This window comes from Sitophilus oryzae, unplaced genomic scaffold (genome assembly GCF_002938485.1).
Source record: "Sitophilus oryzae breed Bouriz unplaced genomic scaffold, Soryzae_2.0 scaffold_1111_pilon_pilon, whole genome shotgun sequence".
NCBI lineage: Eukaryota > Metazoa > Arthropoda > Insecta > Coleoptera > Curculionidae > Sitophilus > Sitophilus oryzae.
The window spans coordinates 2,500,349-2,523,693 of NW_022145740.1; the positions used below are offsets into that span (position 1 = coordinate 2,500,349).

At 31.9% G+C, this 23,345-nt stretch overlaps 1 protein-coding gene across 4 annotated transcripts in view; it reads left to right on the forward strand.

Annotated features, from left to right (window-relative positions):
- Positions 1-752: 752 nt before the first annotated feature.
- Positions 753-23,345, forward strand: part of LOC115882075 — a 31,748-nt gene continuing 9,155 nt past the window's right edge. The window contains exons 1-10 of one of the 4 annotated variants that reach the window (XM_030899940.1): positions 753-1,008; positions 1,154-1,210; positions 1,268-1,392; positions 1,567-1,794; positions 1,869-1,993; positions 2,047-2,322; positions 14,517-14,753; positions 14,806-14,948; positions 15,013-15,177; positions 19,091-19,371. In XM_030899940.1, the coding sequence (XP_030755800.1) occupies positions 882-1,008; positions 1,154-1,210; positions 1,268-1,392; positions 1,567-1,794; positions 1,869-1,993; positions 2,047-2,322; positions 14,517-14,753; positions 14,806-14,948; positions 15,013-15,177; positions 19,091-19,371 (1,764 nt within the window). In that variant the 5' untranslated portion in view covers positions 753-881. Of the gene's footprint in view, positions 1,009-1,153; positions 1,393-1,566; positions 1,795-1,868; positions 1,994-2,046; positions 2,323-14,516; positions 14,754-14,805; positions 14,949-15,012; positions 15,178-19,090; positions 19,372-23,345 lie in introns of all 4 variants that reach the window. The other 3 variants (XM_030899913.1, XM_030899924.1, XM_030899933.1) reach the window with 3 other exon arrangements.

Genomic DNA, 23,345 nt, shown 5'->3' on the forward strand with positions numbered 1-23,345 from the left:
ATGTGAAATATTTTGGGATAATTTTAACCTAACATACCCCACTTTTCTTTTCAATTTAATTAAATCCTTTTATCACTCTTAAAACACTATATATAGTCACTTTGATATTTGCCGACGTTTCGTACAGAAAATTCCATCACCAGAATATTTTATGCAAAAAAAATAAAAAATAAAAATGCAATACGGCATTTTATTGAGCATCAAATTGCGCAACTTTTCCTCCATTTAACCGATCCTGTATCTCTTACGGTTTCCGAAATCTCAATAATGAGCGTCGAATTCGAGCCACCCTGTACAGATACATCGCAACTAGGCATCGCAAGTTGTCCGGACGAATCTCGGCATAATAGAATTTTCCGAAGTTCGGTTAAGAGTTTTCATCACTCCTAAACCTAAAACGCCGACAATCTTAATTGTATATATTAAGCATGTAACAATAATAATATTTAGGCTCGATTACTTTTGATTTTGCTTATTCTTTTCTATAACCAATATTTCAGTCAGTAAACTGACTGCGAAAGAATTTTGTTCATAAACCGCCCCTGTCAGAAACCGTATATAAACCCAATATAAACCTACCTTAATCCCACTTCAATAACTGCGTGAAGGAGTACTGAGTTTTCAGATGGACACCTGTCCACACGTTCTTTTCGTCGAGGACATGTCGAGGATCTCTAAATGTCTGATTGTATGGAAATGGTGTATCGACGTTATTTCAAACCCTCTACAGTTAAAATTAAACGTGACAAACGATCGATCTGTCATTTCCATGTTTTTGTCAAGTTTTATTCATATATTCCAAAGTAGGAAAATAATAATTCATAATTTGTAATAATTTATCATAATGTAAATCATTTTACCGCTCACATTAAAGAATTAGGATGTCAATCAACAGAGTGCAAAAATTACTCTTATCTGAATATTGTGATTTCGACGATATGGTGCTCATTGAAAGCCCATTCGCACAGACAACCAAAGAAGGTACTGGAATGCGGCAAGTTCATTTAGGTAACTGTTCTTGTTGTATTTAAACTCTCTATATTTAAATTTACTATGGCGTTATTCCTTCGATAGACGCGTGTCAAATTTATAAGTGTCTTCCTTGTCAATATTGTGTCATTTATTTCCCATATAAAATTAGATTTAATTCCAGGTTTAACTCCATCCAAATTAATTCTAGCCACCGACGTTCTACCTCCTGTATCGAATGGTAATTTTGCATGCAGTTCTTGTATAGATCCTGAAATCGAAACGTTTGAATTGATAGCTATTTACCCAGTCGAGTGCGTGAATTTAAGTGTATATAGAAGAAAGAAAAGGCAAGCATTAAAGGCCAGATTTTGTAACAATCGAGTACTATATTTTGAATTGGGGGGCTTTGAGCGACGTAGCGTAAGTAAATTTTAGAAATGTTATTACAGTAAAAAATTAAGCTCCGGTTTTCTTAAAATAGTTTGAATATAATTTACATAATTAAAATATTGACCAAATCTATTTTACGCGTATAATAAAATTGCGTAGATAATATTATTTCGATCTGTTCAATAATAATCTATATATTCATAGATGTTTTGGAACTTGTGGTGTGAAAAAGTAAAATTTTTTTGTCCTGGTGTGTCGGACTCATCTCGCTCTGAAACATCAGTTGCCACTTCGACTACACGAAGCAGCTTGTATTTGGTGGATAAAAAAGTTGTAATTTTTAATGGTGCAAAACAATTGTGGTACAAGTTTGGACCGAATCCAGGTATAAGTACAAATCATCTAAATGAAGTTCTTTTGCAGAACTCTCAGGTACTAATTTTATCTATAAATTATTTTTACACTTCCTAGTCTGAAAAGATTTCGTATTTATTTTAATATAGTAGATCTCAACAAGGCTATGGACCGATAAGAATTTATACTTAGGTGAAGATAGAAAAGAGTCTTCTTTGGATTATAAACCTATCACAAAAATATCTTTTAAACTTACAAAATCCAAAGAATCTCCTAGGTAAGTGTGGTCTACTGAAAAAGATAATGGAAATATATTACAAACAAATTTAGGTATAAACCAGTTGAAAATATACCGTTAGTAGAAGAGAAACACCTTGCTTATGGCGATAATGTTCAAGTAAATAGGTTTGGATCTGGTGTATTTGAAGGTTGTGGAACAAGCCTTTATCTTACTTTAGATAAATATGTTAGTCCTACACATTACAGTTCTAGTTCAACGGTAGTTACTAGTATGGATCCTAAGTCCATAAATTACGATGATCTTGCTGAAACATCTGTTTTGATTTGGGAATATTACTCATTTAGTAAAGAACTCAATGGATATAAGTAAGTATAGTCTATAAAATGATTAACTTTGAATTTTGACCGTTATTTTTACCAACTTGGCAAATATAAAATCCCTCTATCAAAAAAGTTACTGCTATTCTTTAAATTGAGTGCCTGAACGAATCAAATAGGTAACTCTTTTTACTTTCGTGAAATAGAAAAGGAAAATAATAAAACAAGTGACAGTTCTTCCTCTTCTTGCAAAAATCAACACGAAATGACATAATTGACAAAAGTAAAATGTCATCAGCTTTTGGCATTTCTAAATATCAGACCAATGCCGTTTCTAATAGAACAGCCTCGGAGCGAGAATTATGACGTCACGCTAGTTAGATACTACGGATTAATAAATATGTTGTAGAATACATGGGAAACATAATTATTCCTCGTATTTTTGGTTTGTATTTTAAAAACGATATAGTTTACATGAAATATACATAATATACAGGGAAATTATAAGAACTTTCGTTGCACGTCATCAATGACACCATGCGTCGTCTTATGGAGTTTGTTGGTGGTCGTATTATGATGTGCAATCAAAGTTATTTTAATTTACCCATTTATACCTATTCATAGTAATAAATACTTTGGCAAATAAACTATGAACCATACAAATGCAGCAAATGTTTTACAATATACAAATAATGAATAGGTACATAAAATAATGGGTAAAATGTAAAATATATTTTAAATTTGGGGGTTTGAAAATCGATCCAATTTAACAAAAAACATTCAATATCTACTAATAGTGATGTATTATTATTTACATTCACAAAATTTATATGCATATTTTGCAAGTATTAATGTTCGAAAAATTATATCTGCAAATAATACAATATCATAGAAAAAAAGGCGTCAGCGATGGCTATAAAATAAAGATCGCTGTCATTTTATATGTAAAATTATTCTAAAATTTTTGATTTTCTTGAGATTTAGGTTCGGGAAAAACGCTGATTAAGTTTTCATTTTTTTACATTTGGTTTCGGCTAACATTATAGCCTTCATCAGTGTTGTGTCATATGAAAAAAATAGTCGAATATAATCCGAAAAATTACATATAAAATATACTAAATATTTATGTTACTGCAAATGTCCGAAATGCGGTAAAACCTAGGATTTACCAAAAGCAAGTAGTAGTAAAAACCAACCAACCCCACCAAATAACCACCTAACCAATTCATTAAGACCCTCCAAATAACCAGGCTAACCAATGCATTAACACCCTCCAAATAACCAGGCTAACCTAATTAGTTAATGCTTTTGGTAAATCCTAGGTTTAGCGCGCTTATCCTAGGTTTTTTGACGCATTTCGGACCACCCCCCCCCCATTTACAGTAACATACACAGTACCGTTACAGCAGGGGTGGGCAAAAGCCGGCCCGCGGGCCGGATCCGGCCCTTTTGCTAATTCTATCCGGCCCGTTGAAAAATTCCGCACGCAAATTTTTTTAAACTCTTTTATGAGATTTTGTTGACATCAGCATTATTAGTGTGCGTACTGTATATATAATAGGCTTAATAAAATGGGCGGTCGGTTAACTACACTAGTGTGGACGATGTCGCGATCTTGAAACAATCCTCGTGTGATTCTCAAGTGGGTCGCTCACGACGATAGCTCTCAAGGCGGTTTTTTCGTTGAACACAAAGGAGATCGCGCTAGGTTCGAAATGCATGTGTGGACGGCATATCAGTGGCGGATCTGGGGTGCTGTCATAGGTGAGGCGAAAATATAAAATACACATACCGATGTACATGCAAAGTAATTTGTATTTAAAAAATATTCTTGTTAATATGAAACATAAAATAATAATAATATTTACAAATTTACATGAATTACCTAGGCCATCACCCATAATTAAAATAAGCACCTTTTTAAAATACCAACTCACATCATATTTTTCAATTTCCACCCGATTTTCACTCAAAATTTTAAAAACGAGATCGATGATATCGAACGGAAACAAAATTAAAACGAACCTAACCTAGAAATTCAGTCCTCTCAACCTGTCTAATAATGGGAACTAAGATCTACGTTCAAATAAAAACTATCGAAATATTTGATTAGATAGTTAATCCAAATTATTTTACAATAGTATTTGACAGTAGTACATTATTTATATAGGTAATAAATTAATTTCTTTAAATTATCGGAAAAAAATAAGAAAACTAACCGCTTGGTAATTTTAGAATGGAAAAATTTTTCGATATCGATAGTTCCCAATGTTCTCATTACTAGACCTGTTGTAATACATCGGTTCAATTCGGGTCTATTCAGCTAAAACCGATATCGCCTCATCCGGACGAATTTTGACCAACCAGCAAACGCCGATTTCCTTTTCCTTGCGGCTCACTCAGTCACTCCCCGCAAACACCAAAATTTAAGGAATCTTGAGACGAGAGAGATTTTATCGGACCTTTGCATTTGCAACGAAAGGTATTCAGCACTCCTCTCACTTTTCGAGGGACGACAGGTCGCACCACGCGTATTGTTAATTTTGATTTAGTACTGATCGCATACTCTTTTTTGTTCGAGTCTAATATTAGTTTGCAAATATAAAATTGAAAAAGTGGACTTTTTGTAAGTAAAATTTTAAAACACTGGTTTTATTTTATTGTATTAATTAAATTATAGGTTTGTAGACCTTTGTAAAATGAGTCAATCTAAAAAAAGAAAAGTTGATTTGGAATGCAGAACTTCAATGAAGCTTGGATGGTAAAATATCTTTTTACAAACATAAATAAAGAAAGCAATTTGTTTAGTTTGTCAGGGAAACAATTGCTGTTTTAAAAAGAATACAATTTAAACAGGCACTTTACAACAAAACATCCAAAATATGCATCACATTCTTTAAAAGAACTTCAAACTGTAGCAGAAAACTTAGCAAAAAACTTGAATAAGCAACAAAATATTTTTACCAAACAAAGTAATATAGAGAAATCTACCACAAAAGCAAGTTATGTTGTCGCACACAAAATTGCTAAGTTCTGTAAGCCGTTTTCTGAGGCAGAATTTGTTAAACAATGCATGGTACAAGTGTCGGAGATATGTTGTCCTGAAAAGAAACATATTTTTGAAAATGTAAGCCTTTCAAGAAGAACAATAGTACGACGGATTGAAAATATTTCAGGAAACTTACTTGACCAGCTAAGAACAAAAATGGCTGATTTTACCTATTGTTCTCTGGCTTTAGATGAGTCCTGCGATATTACTGATACAAGTCAATTATTAATATTTATTCGCGGCATTAACAAGAACTGTGAAATTAGCGAGGATCTTCTTAGTGTGCATCCAATGAAAGATACAACTACTGGTGAAGACTTCTTTCTCGCTGTTGAAGGGTGTTTAGTTAAAGTAAGTTTAACTTGGAATAAAATAGTAAGCGTCACTACGGATGGTTGTCCTAGTTTAACAGGGAAAAATGTAGGCTTACTTAAACGAATTCGCGACAAAGTAAAAGAGTTACAACCAGAACACGATATATTATTTTTGCACTGCATTATTCATCAAGAAGTGCTATGCAGAAAAGTTTTAAAATTGAATCACGTCGTTACTGTTGTGACCAAAGTTGTGAATTTTATCCGAGGACGTGCCGTAAACCATCGACAGTTTGTTGATTTTTGAAAGAAATTGAAAGTGACTTCTACGAAATTCCTTATTACACTGAAGTGAGATGGCTTAGCATTGGTAAAGTTTTGGACAGATTTCAATATTTGCTTGATGAAATAGTATCCTTCTTGTCGATAAAAGAAAAACTACATGATTTTCCTGAATTGCAAAATAGAGCTTGGCTAAACGATTTCTCATTTTCAGTAGATATCGTAAAATATTTGAATGAACTAAATATAAATCTACAAGGGAAAAACCAATTCGCTTTCAATATGCACTCAAACGTCAAAGCATTTATGACAAAACTCAATTTATTTACTGAAAACTTTAATAATAAATTATTAAATCATTTCCCCTCATTGCAAGCACGGCGAGAATCATTGAAAAATACAGATTTTTTTAAATATAGTGCAATAACACAAGACCTGCATTCTGAATTCCAAAGAAGATTTCGAGATTTCAAAGCTATTGAAAAACCTTTATCATTAATTAGCCAACCTTTCAATTTCGATGTGCAAGAGGCTCCTGTTGAAATTCAACTAGAACTAATTGACTTACAATCAAATAATTTACTAAAAGAAAATTTTCACTCAAACGAATTGAGTGCTTTTTATGGCGCTTTGAATAACGAACATTTCAAACATTTTTTGAACTATGTTCAAAAATACCTTGTTTTATTTGGTTCGTCATATATTTGTGAAAGAACTTTTTCTTTAATGGTTTCCACGAAAAATAAATATCGATCACAAATTACTGACGAAAATCTACACTCGGTATTAAGGATTGCTACAAGTGATTTGGAACCCAATTTTGAAGAAATAATGTCAGATGAACATTCGAGATTCACGTTTCGCATTAACTTTAAATATTTATTTTAACGTTTGATGTTTTCTTTTCTTTTTGAATTCTATTTACTATTATATTTACGAAATGCAATATAAATGTTAAATTGTAATAACTATGTGTCAATATAAAATAATTTGTATCGTTAAGACATAAATAAGTAACAAAGTAAAATGTTTCATTGACTGGTTTATCTAATAGCCATTTATTTATAAAAATATTTCTTTAAAAATTACGTGACATATTTTATTCAAATTGAAATGATACTTAGTGTTTTTGTCAAAAAAAAATTGGCAGGGAAAAAACTCCATCCAAAACATCCGCTTGTGCAAAGCATATGCGGTATAGTCTTTCAGCCCGGGGGACATTTTGAAAATTTCATTTTGGCCCGCGCTTTAAAGTATTTGCCCACCCCTGCGTTACAGTATCATACCGATCGGGACAGGTCAACTCTGCGGGTTGGATTTTAACGTGTAAGACAGTGATGTAGACAGCTTAATGGCAAATCAAATGTATTAAAAAGAGAAGAAAGTTGGGTGGGTACATTTCTTCTGAGCGGTATTGCCGGATTTTGCATCAAAATTTCAAACCGCAAAGTAGACGTTTCAAAAAAATGTTGTATCAGGGTTGGATCTGGATTTTCGACAATTAGTTACTCATTTTGCTACAACTGTAATAGATTACATTTAGCTTAGATATATTATCTTCATTTCAGTAGTATAAATAAAAGTTTTTAACATAGTTTATTTTATTCTAATTTATTTAAGGCTAAGATAATAGATTTATATCGGATCGACAAGAGAAAGGCTCCAGGGCCGCGTTAAGGTGATTTGGTACTCTAGGCACCATTTATTTTGCCGCTCCCTTCAACTAATAAAATTCAAGTAAATTTTGTTATTCAGCCCGCCCCCTAGGCAGCTGCCTATCTTGCCTAATGGATAAAGCGGCACTGGTCTTGGGTCAGCATTTACGCAGGGAGGGGTAAACCGCTGGTGTATTTTGGTGTACAAGATTTTGACATTACTTGGTATTAGTAGTATTAATCGTGGTATTAGTTGGCATTTTTTCCATTATACGTGGTATTAGTGTACAGAAATTTGTCAGCGGCTTACCCCTCGGCATTTACCTACATGTGTAGAATTGAATCGCTATGGCGATGTTGTAAATCGGAGAGAAAAAAATCCAAAGTTTATTATATCCACTAAATGCGACGTTTTACTTCATGTGCTTGGGAAAATTCTTACTCTTCTCTCTTATATCACATTGCACGGAACACATTGACTGTACTCTTCGTACACACGACAATTACTGTCCTCCATTCAGGCAGTTGTGCAGCTCTGAACTGTTCAAGAACGCGATAATCTCACTCCATCCAATTGAGTCATAAAGTTCAGGGCCCGAATTCTGTAACTTTGACATAAAAACGTTACGCTTTCAAAGCGGTGAGCGAAAGTATGCGATTAGTGAAACGCCAAGCAGTCGATTTTGGTATTCTCGTTGCCGTGCGAATCGTTTTCTGGATACACGTTAAGCACATATTGACACCATCGCAATTTCGCAGGTAGCTAAGAGTCAAATGTGAATAAAACAATGAAAAATGTCAATGTTACGTGAATTTCATAACCTATTGTTGAGATATGTCAACCTATTTTTCTATGGATATGTCATTACTCTTATTATACGAGGGAAGTGTTGAAAACGCTTCTCGGCATTTTCGATATTTGGAACAATATTTATAGCTGCCAAGTCGTAAATTATCAATTACTTATTAAGGAATTTATAGAAAACGTAGTAGTTTTCATTAAAGATGCTCTTTAACGCACAAAATCACAATTTTTTCGATTTTCACTGACAGTTCGACAAGCAAAACGGTCCTTTAAGGCAACCGTTTTCAAAGCGCTTAGCGCAATCAGTAAAGACGCCAAGCGCGTCAGATGAGAATACCCAAATCGGTAGTTAAGTGCGCGCTCAGCGAAAATTAACGTCATATACGCTGAGCGTCTAAAAGCGCTTATCGTTTTCTAAGTTACAGAAGTCGGGCCCAGAACTGTTCCGCGCCATATGGAGGCACGAGGCTATCGCGCACAGCTCCTTTCAGAACCATTCTCAAATAGCCCAGAGCGTAAAGCTCTGGAACTTGAAATTCGCAAATGGAGGACAGTAAATCGGCACCCAACGCCGTGTGTACGTATAATTAAATAAACTAACCGTAAAACATGCTATTACTTAATCACGTACATCCGCAGTTACTTAATAAGACAGGTAATCAATTAGTTACATAATGTAGTAAATAGCGCAAATTTTATTGTCGACCGATCCGACTTAATAGGTAATAAACTTCGCATTCTTCTCTCGTATTATATAGTCTTTTCTCTCTCAGTATATCGTATTGTACTGAACATGTTGACTGTACTCTTCATATACTGTCATGTATATTACTTATAAAGTAATATACATGACAACTGGCACCCAAAGCCACGTATTATTAAATATAAACTAACCTTTTGGTTAGTTTATTTATTGGTTATTTTTTGCTTCTTTATTACGTTAGTGACGTACATCCGCAGTTACCTAATATGGCAGATAATCAGTTAATTACATAACGTAGTAAATAGCGCAAATTCTTTTGTTGACATGTCGACCATTGTAATCAGTATAAGATTATGTATTAAATAATTATAGAGGTGTATATGATACATTGATAACGGACAAATGATTGATTATATTGTTAAGTGCTATAAACTAGTACAAAATTAAAAAAGTAATTTTTAAATAAAGTTAAAGTAAGTTCTGGAAAATATATCCACATTACTATTATTAATGAGAACTCTTATCGATTTATAATTTGGGATAAACATTGCCATGAGTCATCTTTTTATTACTTTTGTCAATTTTCTGCAGACGGCTTATAAAACACAGGCACATAAATTTATTGTCAATTCAATTCAATTTATTGATAATTTGATTATAATATGTTCTTCAAATACCATTTCGGTATTCATACAAAACGGCTTTTTATTACATCTATGCCGTACTTATCCATCAATAAATATTTCTTACATGTTAGAATAGAGCAGGCCCTAAAATTAATAAATTTAAATTTATTTATCTCTACTCATCCTTGACTCTGATGGACCTGACATTATGGCCGCTGACTAGAAGGAGAAGGTGGGCGCTGCATTTCAGTCATAGGCGTACTTAAAACTAAAAGTTTTTATAGATATATTCAGAATTACTAATTACTCGTTGTCCATTATTATAGACATAGAGGATTACAAACAGCATTAAAAAGGCTAAAGATAAGTAAAACTTTATACTGATATGTTTTCTGTACCAATATTAAACAAAGCAGGTAGTAGGTATATTTCATACTATAACATTATGATAATGTAATACCATACTCACAACCGTTGTAACACTAGTTACACCACCCTGCAAAAATTCAATATTATTATGAATAATTCATTTATTGCACATCCCTCAAAAGGTAGCACAACAACCATAAATATACAAATGTATAGTTTTTATTTAAGTGTTACAGTAAGCTAGACAGCATTATAATAAAGACAAATACTTACCATGCACTGACACGGTTCGTCGATAGGCCGATTTGTTGCGCAAACGCGTCCGTGCGATGGGTTGTGCGGCGATTTGACAGAATATCGATTTTTGGGCGAACCATTAAAAGAAATATACCGAACAAAATAGACGAATTTCGAGACGAACTAACGAATCGCATCCACGAACCGCATGGTGAAGACGTTGCGTAAATATTTGTAATCGTTGCGTACTTAAAAAATCGGCCAGCTGACAGTAAAGATAGAATATGTGAGAAATAAATTGTTAAACTGTTTCCATCTTAAACTTTGTCAGCTATCATAAAACGATTCTTATAAAAATTCTAGTAAATTAAATTTTACAGAATTCATAAGTAAAACTTTTAAACTATAATTGGCTGTAATACTAAATCTAAATGGAAATAAAATATTAGTACACCTATGACTCATGAGTTTGATAGGTCACACGTGGCGACAGAAATTCCAAATGGCTTCCAAATTTTGTGTGGGGATGAGACCAATCAGCTATGACATATCAAGTGGTGGGAAAGAAGTAAGGAATCTCTTAACATGGAGACGGTCAAAGTATTAGTCATAGTTGCCAGGTCTAGGAAATTTCCCTAAATCTAGTAAGAATTAAAATTTAAATCATAGAAGTAAATTTTGAGAAAACATATTTTTTAGACAAAATTTAGTGTGTGCATTTAATTTTGTTCCCAAACTTGGCATTTCTAATAGTATCATCAGAAAATATCTTTTAATAATTATACACTACTAAAAACAATTATCGCATATTTGAATAAAAGTAATTATTACATATTTCTAACTGAAGCATGCCTTTTTCTGCCTTTCCCTTGTGAGTTTTTTGTAGGATAATTAGGGTATGCACTGACATGTAATTTTTAGTCGGCCAACTTTGGACTTGGTTGCAAAAGTGAAAACAATATATTCTTATGAGCCGATCGGCCCAATATTTGATTACATTGCGTAGTCTTAGGCTATGCGCTGACAGGCAATTTTAATCGACCGACTATTTAGTTGCATATTTGTAACCAATATATTCTTATGGAGGCGCGCCCACGTGCAATCAAATAGTCGGCCGATCGAGTTCATAAGTATGTATTGTTTTCACCTTTGCAACTAAATAGTCGGCCGACTAAAAATTACAGGTCTGCGCGTAGGCTTGTTTTATCGAATTTCCCTCCACAGTATCCGTACTATTTAAAATCGTAAGTCAGGGAATTCAAAATGTCTTGTTTTTGAAATTAATATTTTTTTGAAAATATGTGATAATTGTTTTGAGTAGTTTATTTTTTAAAATATGTAATTTTAATATATATAATTAGTTTATATATATATATATAAATATAATATATATAATATCATTAGTTTATATATATAAACTAATGATATTATTTGACAATATGCTATTAGTTATGCAGAGGTTGTTAGAGGAAGTTTATCTAGCAACACTGAGAGCAGTCTCGAATTGTCATCGGCATCGGAGTCGATTTGTGCTCCCACCATGCTCATTCTTAATCCTGCCTACACGTTTACGAACCGGCAACACTGTATCCCCCCTTTTATTTTCCGTCTCTCTCTCTCTGTCAACCGGTCAATTTTATTATTCTCTGTCGTATCCATTAAAATCCTATACACAGTAATTGGATGACCAGGACGGTATATTTATTAATTAATACATATTTATTAATCCGTAGTATCTAACTAGCGTGACGTCATAAATCTTGCTCCGAGGCTGTTTTATTAGAGATGGCATTGCGTCAGCATGGTCGCAAGTTGCTAACCTAATAAAATTAACACTAGAAATGCCCCCGGGAACTGTCAAATTCAAAGTTATTCGTTTCACAGACTATAGTATTCATTCAGATTGATATACATATACGTGTAAACCATCAGCAACATCAAATTGCTTTTTAGTTTACTATTTTATAAAATAGATCTAAACTAAGTATCTGAGCGCATTGTTACAAAATTACTCTGGGGATAAAATATCTACACATTTAAAAGGTGTATACAGGGTTGTTCATCACATACGACATGAAGTATTGTAGCTAAACGATTAGATTTTTACAAATTGTAAGTTTTGGGTTCGTTGAAGGATTATTAGAGCTACAATTTAAAAATATTTTTTCAAGATACAGAGTGTCCCAAATAAATAAAAAATATCAAAGTTGTATTTTTTAAAATGGAGCACCCTGCATGTTATTACATTTTTAGTTTCTACGATTAAAATAAAGGTAAATTTGATTAAGGTTTATTACACTTAAACCTTACCGTTTTTGAAATATTTTCAATTTTGTGAAATTGCAGTAAAAATTTTAAGGCTTCATTTCTCTAAGGGTGTAAGAGTTTTTAACACTAAATATTTACTGAAGTTTATTTATTGATCAGTTATTGTGTTGCAATAATAAAAATAATACTACCTCATACAGAGTGTCTAAAAATTTATTTTAAATAATTTCTAGCTTTAAAAGGCTATAACTTGTTTAATTTAAATGGAACGCCCTGTACATTTTCTAAGAATCAGATGCACAATTTAATTGTTTATCAAATTGTATTATACAACTTATCACCTATCCCTTCAAGTTTTCGTAGAAAATGCATTTTCTTGTAATTTAGAACTCATTTATCAATATACCCATGGAATAATGTTGTAATGTTTTTAAAGCAACAAATGTAAAAAACGTACAGGCTAGTAATATTATCGATTTGCTAAAAACGATAATATTAATCTATTATTATTATTAATACTAGCTCATTTGTATGCAAAAAGAAAACTATTTAAATCTTTATAAAAGAGTTTACCATTAATTAAATATACCACCATTATTTCCGCCCAAATACTAATTAATTACATACTTATCTGTGTTCGTTAATAAATTATTTTAAATATATGTGGATTTGAATCAGAAATCAACATAATAAGTTATGAAAATGAACGTCTCTGTTGTATAAATAAGCATTTTTGTCAAAAAATGAAATATTTGACATTTTTAAGGTGTTAGTTTTTACCACACTGTCTAATACACATACAAAATTCAGTTTTTTAGTATTTGGGGCAATTATTATTAATCAACGCAAACAGTCAATTAACGTAGTTTGAATACTCGAATCATATTAATTGATCCTCTTTAACAAATATTTAGACAGTTTTTTTTATTTTTTAATGAAATTAACGAACTATATCGACAATATTAGTATTTGTACTCTTTAAAAATTTGGTACATCTTTAAAAATAATCTAAAATGTCAGTATTCCATGGGTATATTGATAAATGAGTTCTAAATTACAAGAAAATGCATTTTCTCCGGAAACTTTAAGAGATAGTTAAAAAATGGCATAATACAATTTCATAGACAATTAAATTGTGCATATGATTCTCATAAAATATACAGGATGTTCCATTTAAATTAAACAAGTTATTGCCGGTTAAAGGTAGTAATTATTTAAAATAAATTTTTAGACTCTCTGTATAAGGTAGTATAATTTTTATTATTGCAACACAATAACTGATCAATAAATAAATTTCAGTAAATATTTAGTATCAAAAACTTTGATACCCTCGGTGAAATGAAGCCTTAAAATTTTTACTGCAATTTTACAAAATTGAAAATATTTCAAAAAAGGTAACGTTTAAGTGTAATAAACCTTAATGAAATTTACCTTTATTTTAATCGTAGGAACTAAAAATGTAATAATATACAGGGTGTTCCATTTAAAAAAATACAACTTTCATATTTTTTATTTATTTGGGACACTCTGTATTGTAAAAATATTTTTAAATTGTAGCTCTAATACTCCTTCAACGAACCCAAAACTTACAATTTGTAAAAATCTAATCGTTTAGCTACAATACCCGTGTCGTATGTGGTGAACAACCCTGTATTCTGATCGAGAATAAAATATATGATTCTATCTTCTACAGACGACAAGCAAAATTATATATTTGATTCATTTAACACGTCATATTATTGGCACTAATAAAATACGATATAAAAAAATAACGCCAGTGATCTTTGAAATGGCAATCGGTTATAATTTCTGTCGGGTCGGCCCTTATTCATTTGTCTTAATTATTTTTGTATTTGTTTTTAATAAGGGTCGCCAGAAATTATCATAGATGGTCATTTCAATGATCACGGTAGATTGGACTAAACTAATTTCAGAAAGAGGCATCGCAGAAGGTATGGTTTTGTCCCAGAACCTATGTTTTTGTATGGATTGGGCCCTTGGAATATTTCAAAAGGCGAACGCTTCTCCATTCAAATTAAGAGGGCGGTATCTGAAGTATGCCTCAATACGTCTGATCAGAAAATATCTTTATCAATATCCAAACAAACACTTCTTTCAACAACGTCCTGTTCAGACCTAGGAGATTTTAGAAGTTATAGAAACAATTATTTGTAATAAATATTCAGATATTCTATTAACTAAATATTCAAACTTATTTTCTAGAACTGCATGTAAGAAACCTGTAATACTTTTTTGGACGTCTGGTTATTGGTATAGACCAATCTCTGTCAAGAACGTCTACAATGAGCTTCAAAAACACTGGAAAAAGATTAGACGATCTCAAGAAACTAAACTAAAATGTAGAAGTGCGCATTATATGACTGAGAGAAACAGATTAAAATACTTTTCAATGTTATCAAACTCTTTTAGTGTCTTGTTTAGGAAAACGATGCAGTAATCGAAGAGTTTTAAAAAAATATGACAAGGAAAAGGAAACTGATGAAGAGGAAACTATTTTTTCTTACCGAAAGAAAAGAAAATATAACATTATTTCGACAGTTTTTGGATCAGTGATCGAAGAAAGTTTTCCTTTTGGTTAGTAGTCAAGCCAGCATTACTACCTTAGTTGAAATCACGGCGATGAGACTTGTCGACTAAAAGTGTGGGAATTTTTATCAAAGCCAATAATAATATTCACTTTGGTATCATTACTCACTGCCTTGGACTGCTTCTCGATTTTAGTAACTTTAATATGTTAAATATGTAGTGATCGAAATTCAATTCCAATATCCAGCAGTGATAAATTATTTTGCTAATCCCACTTAAAATTTTAGAATATTTTAATGTACCAACCAGTGTCGCACCTAGGAAATAGGTGCTCGTAGGTCACTATAAGAATATTATTGATTTGAGGTTAAAACCAATTTTAAACACAGTTTTTTTCCAGTCATCTGAGGGCCTCTCCCTTGCGTGCGCAGAGCACATATTATTCTTTCGGTGATGAATGGCAAGTAGCAAGAGACGAGCAACGAGTAATCGCTTGATTTAGTTTATTTTGAAGTATTGTTGATGCAGGTTGTAACATTTTGTAACGCAACGGATAACGTCGTATAAAGTTGCTAACCACGATGTAAGTATGTAGAAAATTCGCTCGGATTTGTATCGAGTATGTCACATTAAAATCGGATTTCAATTTATTCCATTCTAGGATCGCTTGCGTTCGTCGCTCGTAACTCGTCACTTGCATCCCTCGTTTATAATCGAGCGATGTCGGTTATTTCAATTTTCGCTCGAGTTATCCCATCACTACTAATAATGACGGAATTTTAATTTCAATCACTAAATATTAAGTTCTTACTTCATCCAGATACCCTAGTTAGTTAACTTTTTAATACCCCAGTTAAATTCAATCTTAAGGTGCAAACATAGTGGAGCATTTCATCTCGCCACGATGCTAGCCTCGATGTTCGCCGCTATGCTTCCATCGCATGCCGCCACAAACAGTTTTAAAGATAGCGAGTCAGTACGCGGTATTAATGCGCAGTAATGTAAGCATCGTGGCGAGCTTCACTGCTAGCATCAAGCGAGCATCGTGGTGAGCATCGTGGTGAGCATCGCGGCGAGATGAGATGCTCTATGTACTATCTAAAAATGTACTATGTACTATGTAAAACTCACTATATGCTCACTATGTACTCTTTAATTTGACATTTGACACATTTTGTATACAAGGTGGTGCAAACTGTATTCCGGAAACTTCGGCAGCATATTCTGCAGATAAAAATAAATAAAAAAGATCGTATAAATGTATGTCCTAAAATACTTAGTTTCGTTGATACAAGGTGTAGAAGTTCCATTTTTATTTCGATTTTTTCCAAATAATTTTTGAAGTAACGTCAATATTTGGACGAAAGTTGGTGTTTTTTGACATGAGAAACTTGGGAACTTTTTATTTTTTTAAATTAATCACAAATTTTTCTTCGTTGAAATTTTGGCACAAAAACATTTCAAATTTATTATTTCCAGTCATACCTATTAATTATAACATTATATTACATGTTTAATTTATGTCAATAATGACAAGTATTTATAATTTTGATTTCAAATATTTCGGGAACCATTATTCATAGCAATTGTTACCTAGAGACATTTTTTACTTAAAAATTGACGGAAATGTATATTTTTTTACTCATTAGTTTTATACAGGTATGGACAAAAAGTTATTACTCTTCAAATCGGTTAAAAATATGTAGGTGGCGCCCTCTACAAGTAGGAGTCATATTAACATCAAAATCAAATTTCTCATGTCAGAAAACTCCCAGACACCAATTTTCATCCAAATATCGACGCGCGATAGTTCAGAAATTATTTAGAAAAATCAAAATAAAAATGAAACTTTAACACCCTGTATCTCCAAAATGGAGTATTTTAGGACATACATTTAAATAAACTTTTTCGCTTATTTTTATCTGCAGAATATGCTGCTAAAGTTTCCCTAATAGAATTCGGCCCACCCTGTATAATATTTTGCTCTAAAATCTACAGGGGAGCCAATATTTGGACAGTTCAAAATTTGTACAGGATTTCCCAACCTATACAAGGTGAGTCTTAAATAAGAGTAAATATTCTCAGGGATGGTAGATCTCGATAAAAGAAACATGTTTTCTCTTTATCGTTTTCCAAATAAGTCGAAAATAACCGAGTTATATTACCGTGAAAATTTTCAAAACAAATATATATTTTTTTCAACACACAAGTATTAATTTTTGCCACGTGATTGACAATATAAAAACGTAATTTTAACGCCTAGTTGGTCTAGGCATAAAAGTAAAGCACACACTTTTTATATTATTATCAATTATAATATCACAGATTAGGTAAACTATATGTATACAGATAAAAATCTTATCCCTAATTCGTGGTACGAAAATTGTTTTTTATGACAATGTGCAAACGAGTAAAATTTCCTGTGCGCAAAAATAAAATCGCGTAAAATAACAATAAACAGCGTAATAGAGAGATATCGCTAAACCGAATAGCGTGCATGGACGTTAATAAGGCCAGGTGTTATTTCCTTTGCGTGAGGTGGTATTAACTCTCTTCATTTGGTTCATATATATTGGATTGGAAAGAATTCTGTTCGCGTCGCGTCCGCTATTTAAACTTAACCTAACTTGAATTTAAAACTTTGAAATTGTTTTGTTTACTAGGTATTTTAAAACTAAACGGCCAAAGTGCTTATTTCCAGTGCTTTATTGTTCAACGTCTACCAGTGGATTTAGTGCAACAAGCAACAAATTCTCTTAGAAGGGCTAAGTCGTCATCTGCTGTAAACCTAAGCCTCTTTATAGGTTCATATTGGAAGAGGTGGAATCCATATTTTGGGCCATACTTATTTAATTAAAACTAATCTCAGCTACTTAAATATCAAATTACCTAATAAAACTAAAGTAATAATTCAAAACAATTTAAACATAACATAAAATAAAAGATCTCGCCGGCCGGCTCCAGTTGTCAAATACCCGCACATGCCGATTTAAGTAATTTTTAAACGTTATTTAGAAATAGCGCTTGGTGGAATTGATCCGCAAATTACGTCAGGCGGTAACGTTATTAGCGGGTGTTGCGTTAAAAATTGACTCGCGCATATCGTAACCATGATAAGGTACGCGTAAATACTGCATGACGCTATTCGGTTTTCCGATATCTCTCTAATAACTGTGCCGGTGAGGCGCTGTGCACAATTTTAGAAGTCATAAGTGGGCGTGCTATGTGCGCAAACTAGTAACCTAACTAGTACCCGATTCTGAAAATTGGAACCACGAAAAACAATAAAGAAAAAACAAAGTTTATAATCTGTATAATCTGTGATAATATTTACCAATCTTTTTATATTATTTGCCACGCTTGAAATTGTAATCGGAAAATCATTTGTGACGTTTGGAAAAAATAGCATGTTCTATTCGGAGTAAAAATACCTTTTTGTGACTCGCCTGTAATAAGTTAAACGTACAGTTTCGCCGCGTAAAGTATCAGTTTTTACTCCTAATAAAACAATATACTATTTTACTTAAATTTTGGGAACCACTGAAGCTGTTCTGGATTTTCTTTATTGTGAATTTAATCAAGAAATTAGGTTTCTTTTAACTAAAAACTAAAAAAAAAATTTGGAAATTTTTTTTAGTTTTTAGATAAAGAATTTTTTTTAGTTTGTTTTTTTTTCAAAAAATTTTAAAAAATTTTTGAGAAAAAAAAATTCATAATCGTGTTTTTCTGGGGTCGAGATATACTACTCCTAAAAATATTTGCACTAATTTAAGACTTACCCTGGACAACTAAAATAATAACTTCATTTTTTATGAAGTAATTTTTGGTCTGTTTTTGCTCCTATTCACGTATTTTTCTAAGTTTTTCTGAGAAGAATGGTAGTGTAAAATAGGGTACCATCTATGTAGGAACATTATAGTAAATGTGCGTTTAAAATAATACCATGCAATATTTTTAATAGATACTTTTAGAACTACGAACAAGTTCTCATTGCAACATATCAAGCAATTGCTAGAGATAGATATCGCATCGTCATCCTGGGATTTCGATTCAACTTCAATTGCCCAACAACTGACATTAATCGACAGAGATCTGTTTTTGAAAATTCCATCATCGGAACTGTACGTGCTCTTTATGCAGGGAAGTTCTAGAAATGCCCCCAATATAGCTGCGATAATAGCCTTTTCGCATAGGATCAGTTGCCTTATAGCAAGTGAGATTCTCAGGGACGATACTGAAAAGGTTAATATTACACATAAATACACATAGTACACAGGATGGTTCGAATTGTAATCTTAGAGTAACTTTGACAACAACATTCTGCATAAAAATAACTAAAAAACTTGGTATAAATTCATGTCCTAAAATGCTTCGTTTCGGAGATATAGTAGACGTTTCATTTTAGAAGTTTCATATTTTATGAAAAGTAGTAAATTTGTATCCGTACTATTTTATTTTTTTATTCGAGATTTGCTATGTTATTATATGACATAAATTAGTATTGATTGACGTATTCAATATTATTTTCGGTCACTTCCTGTTTAACAGGAAATGACTAAAACTTTTGATTTTTTAATGGCACCCTCGGTATTTTGTTACTGTATTCGATAGAAAATGACACTTTGAAAAGAATGATATATCATATGTCGACTTTTGACATTTTCGAATATGGTTTATTTGAAATTGCAACATGCTATTCATAACGACAATTTGACTCGAAGTACCAAGTGCGTGTAGTACCAAATTGTTGGTCAAAAAATGTTTTTTCCAAATGTGCTAATGAGCCAACCTCGTTCCATTTGAACAAACTGAGATATGATTAAACATACGATTTCGGGTTTGGGCACCTTTTAACCAGCCAGGACAAGACGCGAAAGACTTTAGACAATCAAATCGATTTTTCTAAGGCTCCTTGATTAAAAATTATGGTTTTGAACACAGCCATGGCACTCTAGATGGAACCATAAAATACAATTATGTTTTAAGCGAAAATGTTAAAATTTGACATATGAGATGTCATTCTATTCAGAGTGTTATTTTCTATCGAATAAAGCAAAAAAAATACCGAGGTTGCTATTTAAAAAACAAAAAGTGTAGTCATTTCCGGTGAAACAGGAATTGGTCAAAAAGAACTGAATACGTCAACCAGTCCTAACAATAATATACTAACATACCAAATCTCGTTTTTTTATCTGAAGAAATGAATAAGTTATAGGGGTGAGTCAGGGGTGGTAATACAAGTGCAGACAAAAAGGTATTCTCTTTAAAACAGTTAGAAAATATGAAGTTGACGCCTTCGATTTATACAAGTATAGGAATCATACTGACATCAAAATCGAATTTCTCATCTCAGAAAACACAGATTCCAATTTTCATGCAAACATCAACGTTAATTTAGAAATTATTTAGAAAAGAAATAAAAATGAAAGTTCTAAATTATACACCCTGTATCCGCCAAAGGAAACTATGGGTCAAGTTTCATTTAGCCGAAATCTGTTAAAAAAGAAAAAAACATTTTTTTGTCATCTAGGTACCTCAGGGAGTATTTTACTGAAAAAATTTTGCCGCGGAAATGCGTCACCATTTTTTGAATGCGGTTTAAAAGTAACGAAATGACATACATGAAAAATTAATGTTATTTCATATTTTAGACGTCTTTGTAACTACTAATACGAGAATGATACGATACTGATACGAGATGAATTCTGCGGAAATGCGTTGTTGCCATTTTTTGAATACGGTTTAGAAGTAACGAAATGAGATATATAAAAAATTAATATTATTTTATATTGTATACTTATTTTTAAGCACCGGCACCGATACAAAAATGAAAATCCGCGGAAATGCGTTGTTTCACCACTATGCAGTGATCTTCTTCCCGACCTTTGACACAGATCAATGAATAATATCTATTTTTATCAACTTAATATCGCTATGGTCAATGAATGCGAAAACTAAAAAAAAATTGTCAATAAAGCATAAAAACGACAACTAAACCAAACCAAACCCTAAAGAAATAACCAAAGCAAACCAAAAGTATGTAAAAAGTTGAGAATACTATGGAAAACTTCGAAATATTGAAGGTTTTCCATTACACCGCCCTTATGATAAATTTCCGCGGAAAAAGTTATATAGAAAAGTTATCGCAAATTATTAATCAAATAAAAATATGTAGTTTTTATCTTCCTATCACATTTCGGCACTTCTAAACGCGGAAAAATCAATGAAAATGATTGTGATAAAAATATATTCTCGAATAAAAATTAGTTGACATCGTATAGTGTATTTTTAGGTAAAACAGTTTTCGTTTCTTTATTTTTTCTTTGTGAAATAAAAAATGCCGCGACATTGTTCTGTGCCTGTGCCTTTGAGCAGCAATTATAATAAGTACTCAGGATCTGTCTATATTCTCTTTCCCAACAATATTAACTGTAACTAGGTCACGTCCAAAACCTACAGAAGATGCTGTACCTACAATTTTTCCAAATCAACCCTCTTATATGACTGTGCATGTTCCCAAACATTCCGATGAAATAAAACAAGATTTGGAAATTCAGGATAAAATGAATATTGAAAATTATTATTATTATTATGAAATATATATTATTATGAAATGGCAATATATTTTAAAGAAATTAAATGATTTGTAGATACTTTATTTCAGTATTTTATATAAAAAAATAATATCTTTATCTTTTTATTTACGATTTATGGAGATAGTTACTTGATGAACATCGAACTACAAATTACTTAATGATAATAGTTAATTCTACCTGATATCCACATTTTTTAAATATGTTAGGCAAATTTTTACAATTATTTTTAATTAAACTTTAAAATGTATTCTGCCCTTATCATATACAATACATTTTCTTAACTTGTTGATAAAGTATAGTTTTCAATTTTTTTAATATTTGGAAACTTTATCACAAGGTATATTATTACCAGTTGCTAAATACTCGCTAACGCAATTTTAGGACATGCTTTTTATTATCTGGATTTTATTCTGTTCATCTTATGCTGTTGTTTATTTCATATTAATATTCGTGTTTTAGATCTAAATTTTAATGCTATTTAATTACTTTAACGCCATAAAAAGTTAATGTATTTTTTTATACCTTTGTGTATAATATTTCTCATATTTATATCTGGCAAAACTATCAATTAATACTATTATTTATGCAAAAACTATATGCAGTACCATAAGCACAATACAAAAGCCCGACTATTGCGGTGACGTCACAAATCGATGTCGCTGGCCTGTATCTCATGTTGGTTATGAATCATCCTATAAATCGATATTCTATGTAATTGATTTCGTCTAAACGAAACTTGTGCCGAAACTATTTTAGGACATACGAACTGTTTTACTTATTTTTATTTGCAGAACATGTTATATTGATAACTTTATATGCGAATAATATTGATTATGTCATATATTGATTGCTGTCAAACGAATAAAAAGTCTAGAAAAACTATATCAAAAAAATTGTGTGTGCACTATGTTCGCATATTTGAAGTGAAACTTCTTACTAACAGCTATTAAATTGGAGCATTTAAAGCACATGTTTGAAAAAGTGACATACAATGCTGCATATAATTTTCTGTTTTATCAATAGTCTGCAAATTTTGTGGAATACCACCCAAAATACACAATTTTATGCAAATGTATAATAATGTTAGCGCTTAAATGTATTTAAAAAGAGAAAATTTTTTGAACCTAACCAACAATTCGTATTTACAATGGTTTACAGTAATTTTGTTAAATTATATGAATATTGATTATTTCGTTGATTATTGGTTTGAAATAAATATGAAGATGTTCTCCAAATGAAAATGCGAGTTGCTTAACTCTAATAATTCTATTTCTGAACTAGCAAATGAGCTAAATGCTTTACCTAGACCGTTATTCAGAAGCTACAAACTTATCGATGAAAATATTCGCATGAAAACTTACTCCTAGCACGCACCCAGAGGATATTGGTACCCAGGTACAGTAAGTTTATTATAATGCTTTTCTTAGCGTTAAATCAAAAGTTTTTGGTCTTAGCTCGTGCGTCAAGGTCATGTCGTGTGTGTTAAAATTTTTAAGGTAAGAAGTATAACGAGGGCTTTGAGTTGCATAAAGCGGGAATTGTTAGATTTAGACTGGGCAGACTATTTTAACTCGAATGACATTGAGTTTTTGTCAAAATTTTTAGTAATAAATGTTCAAA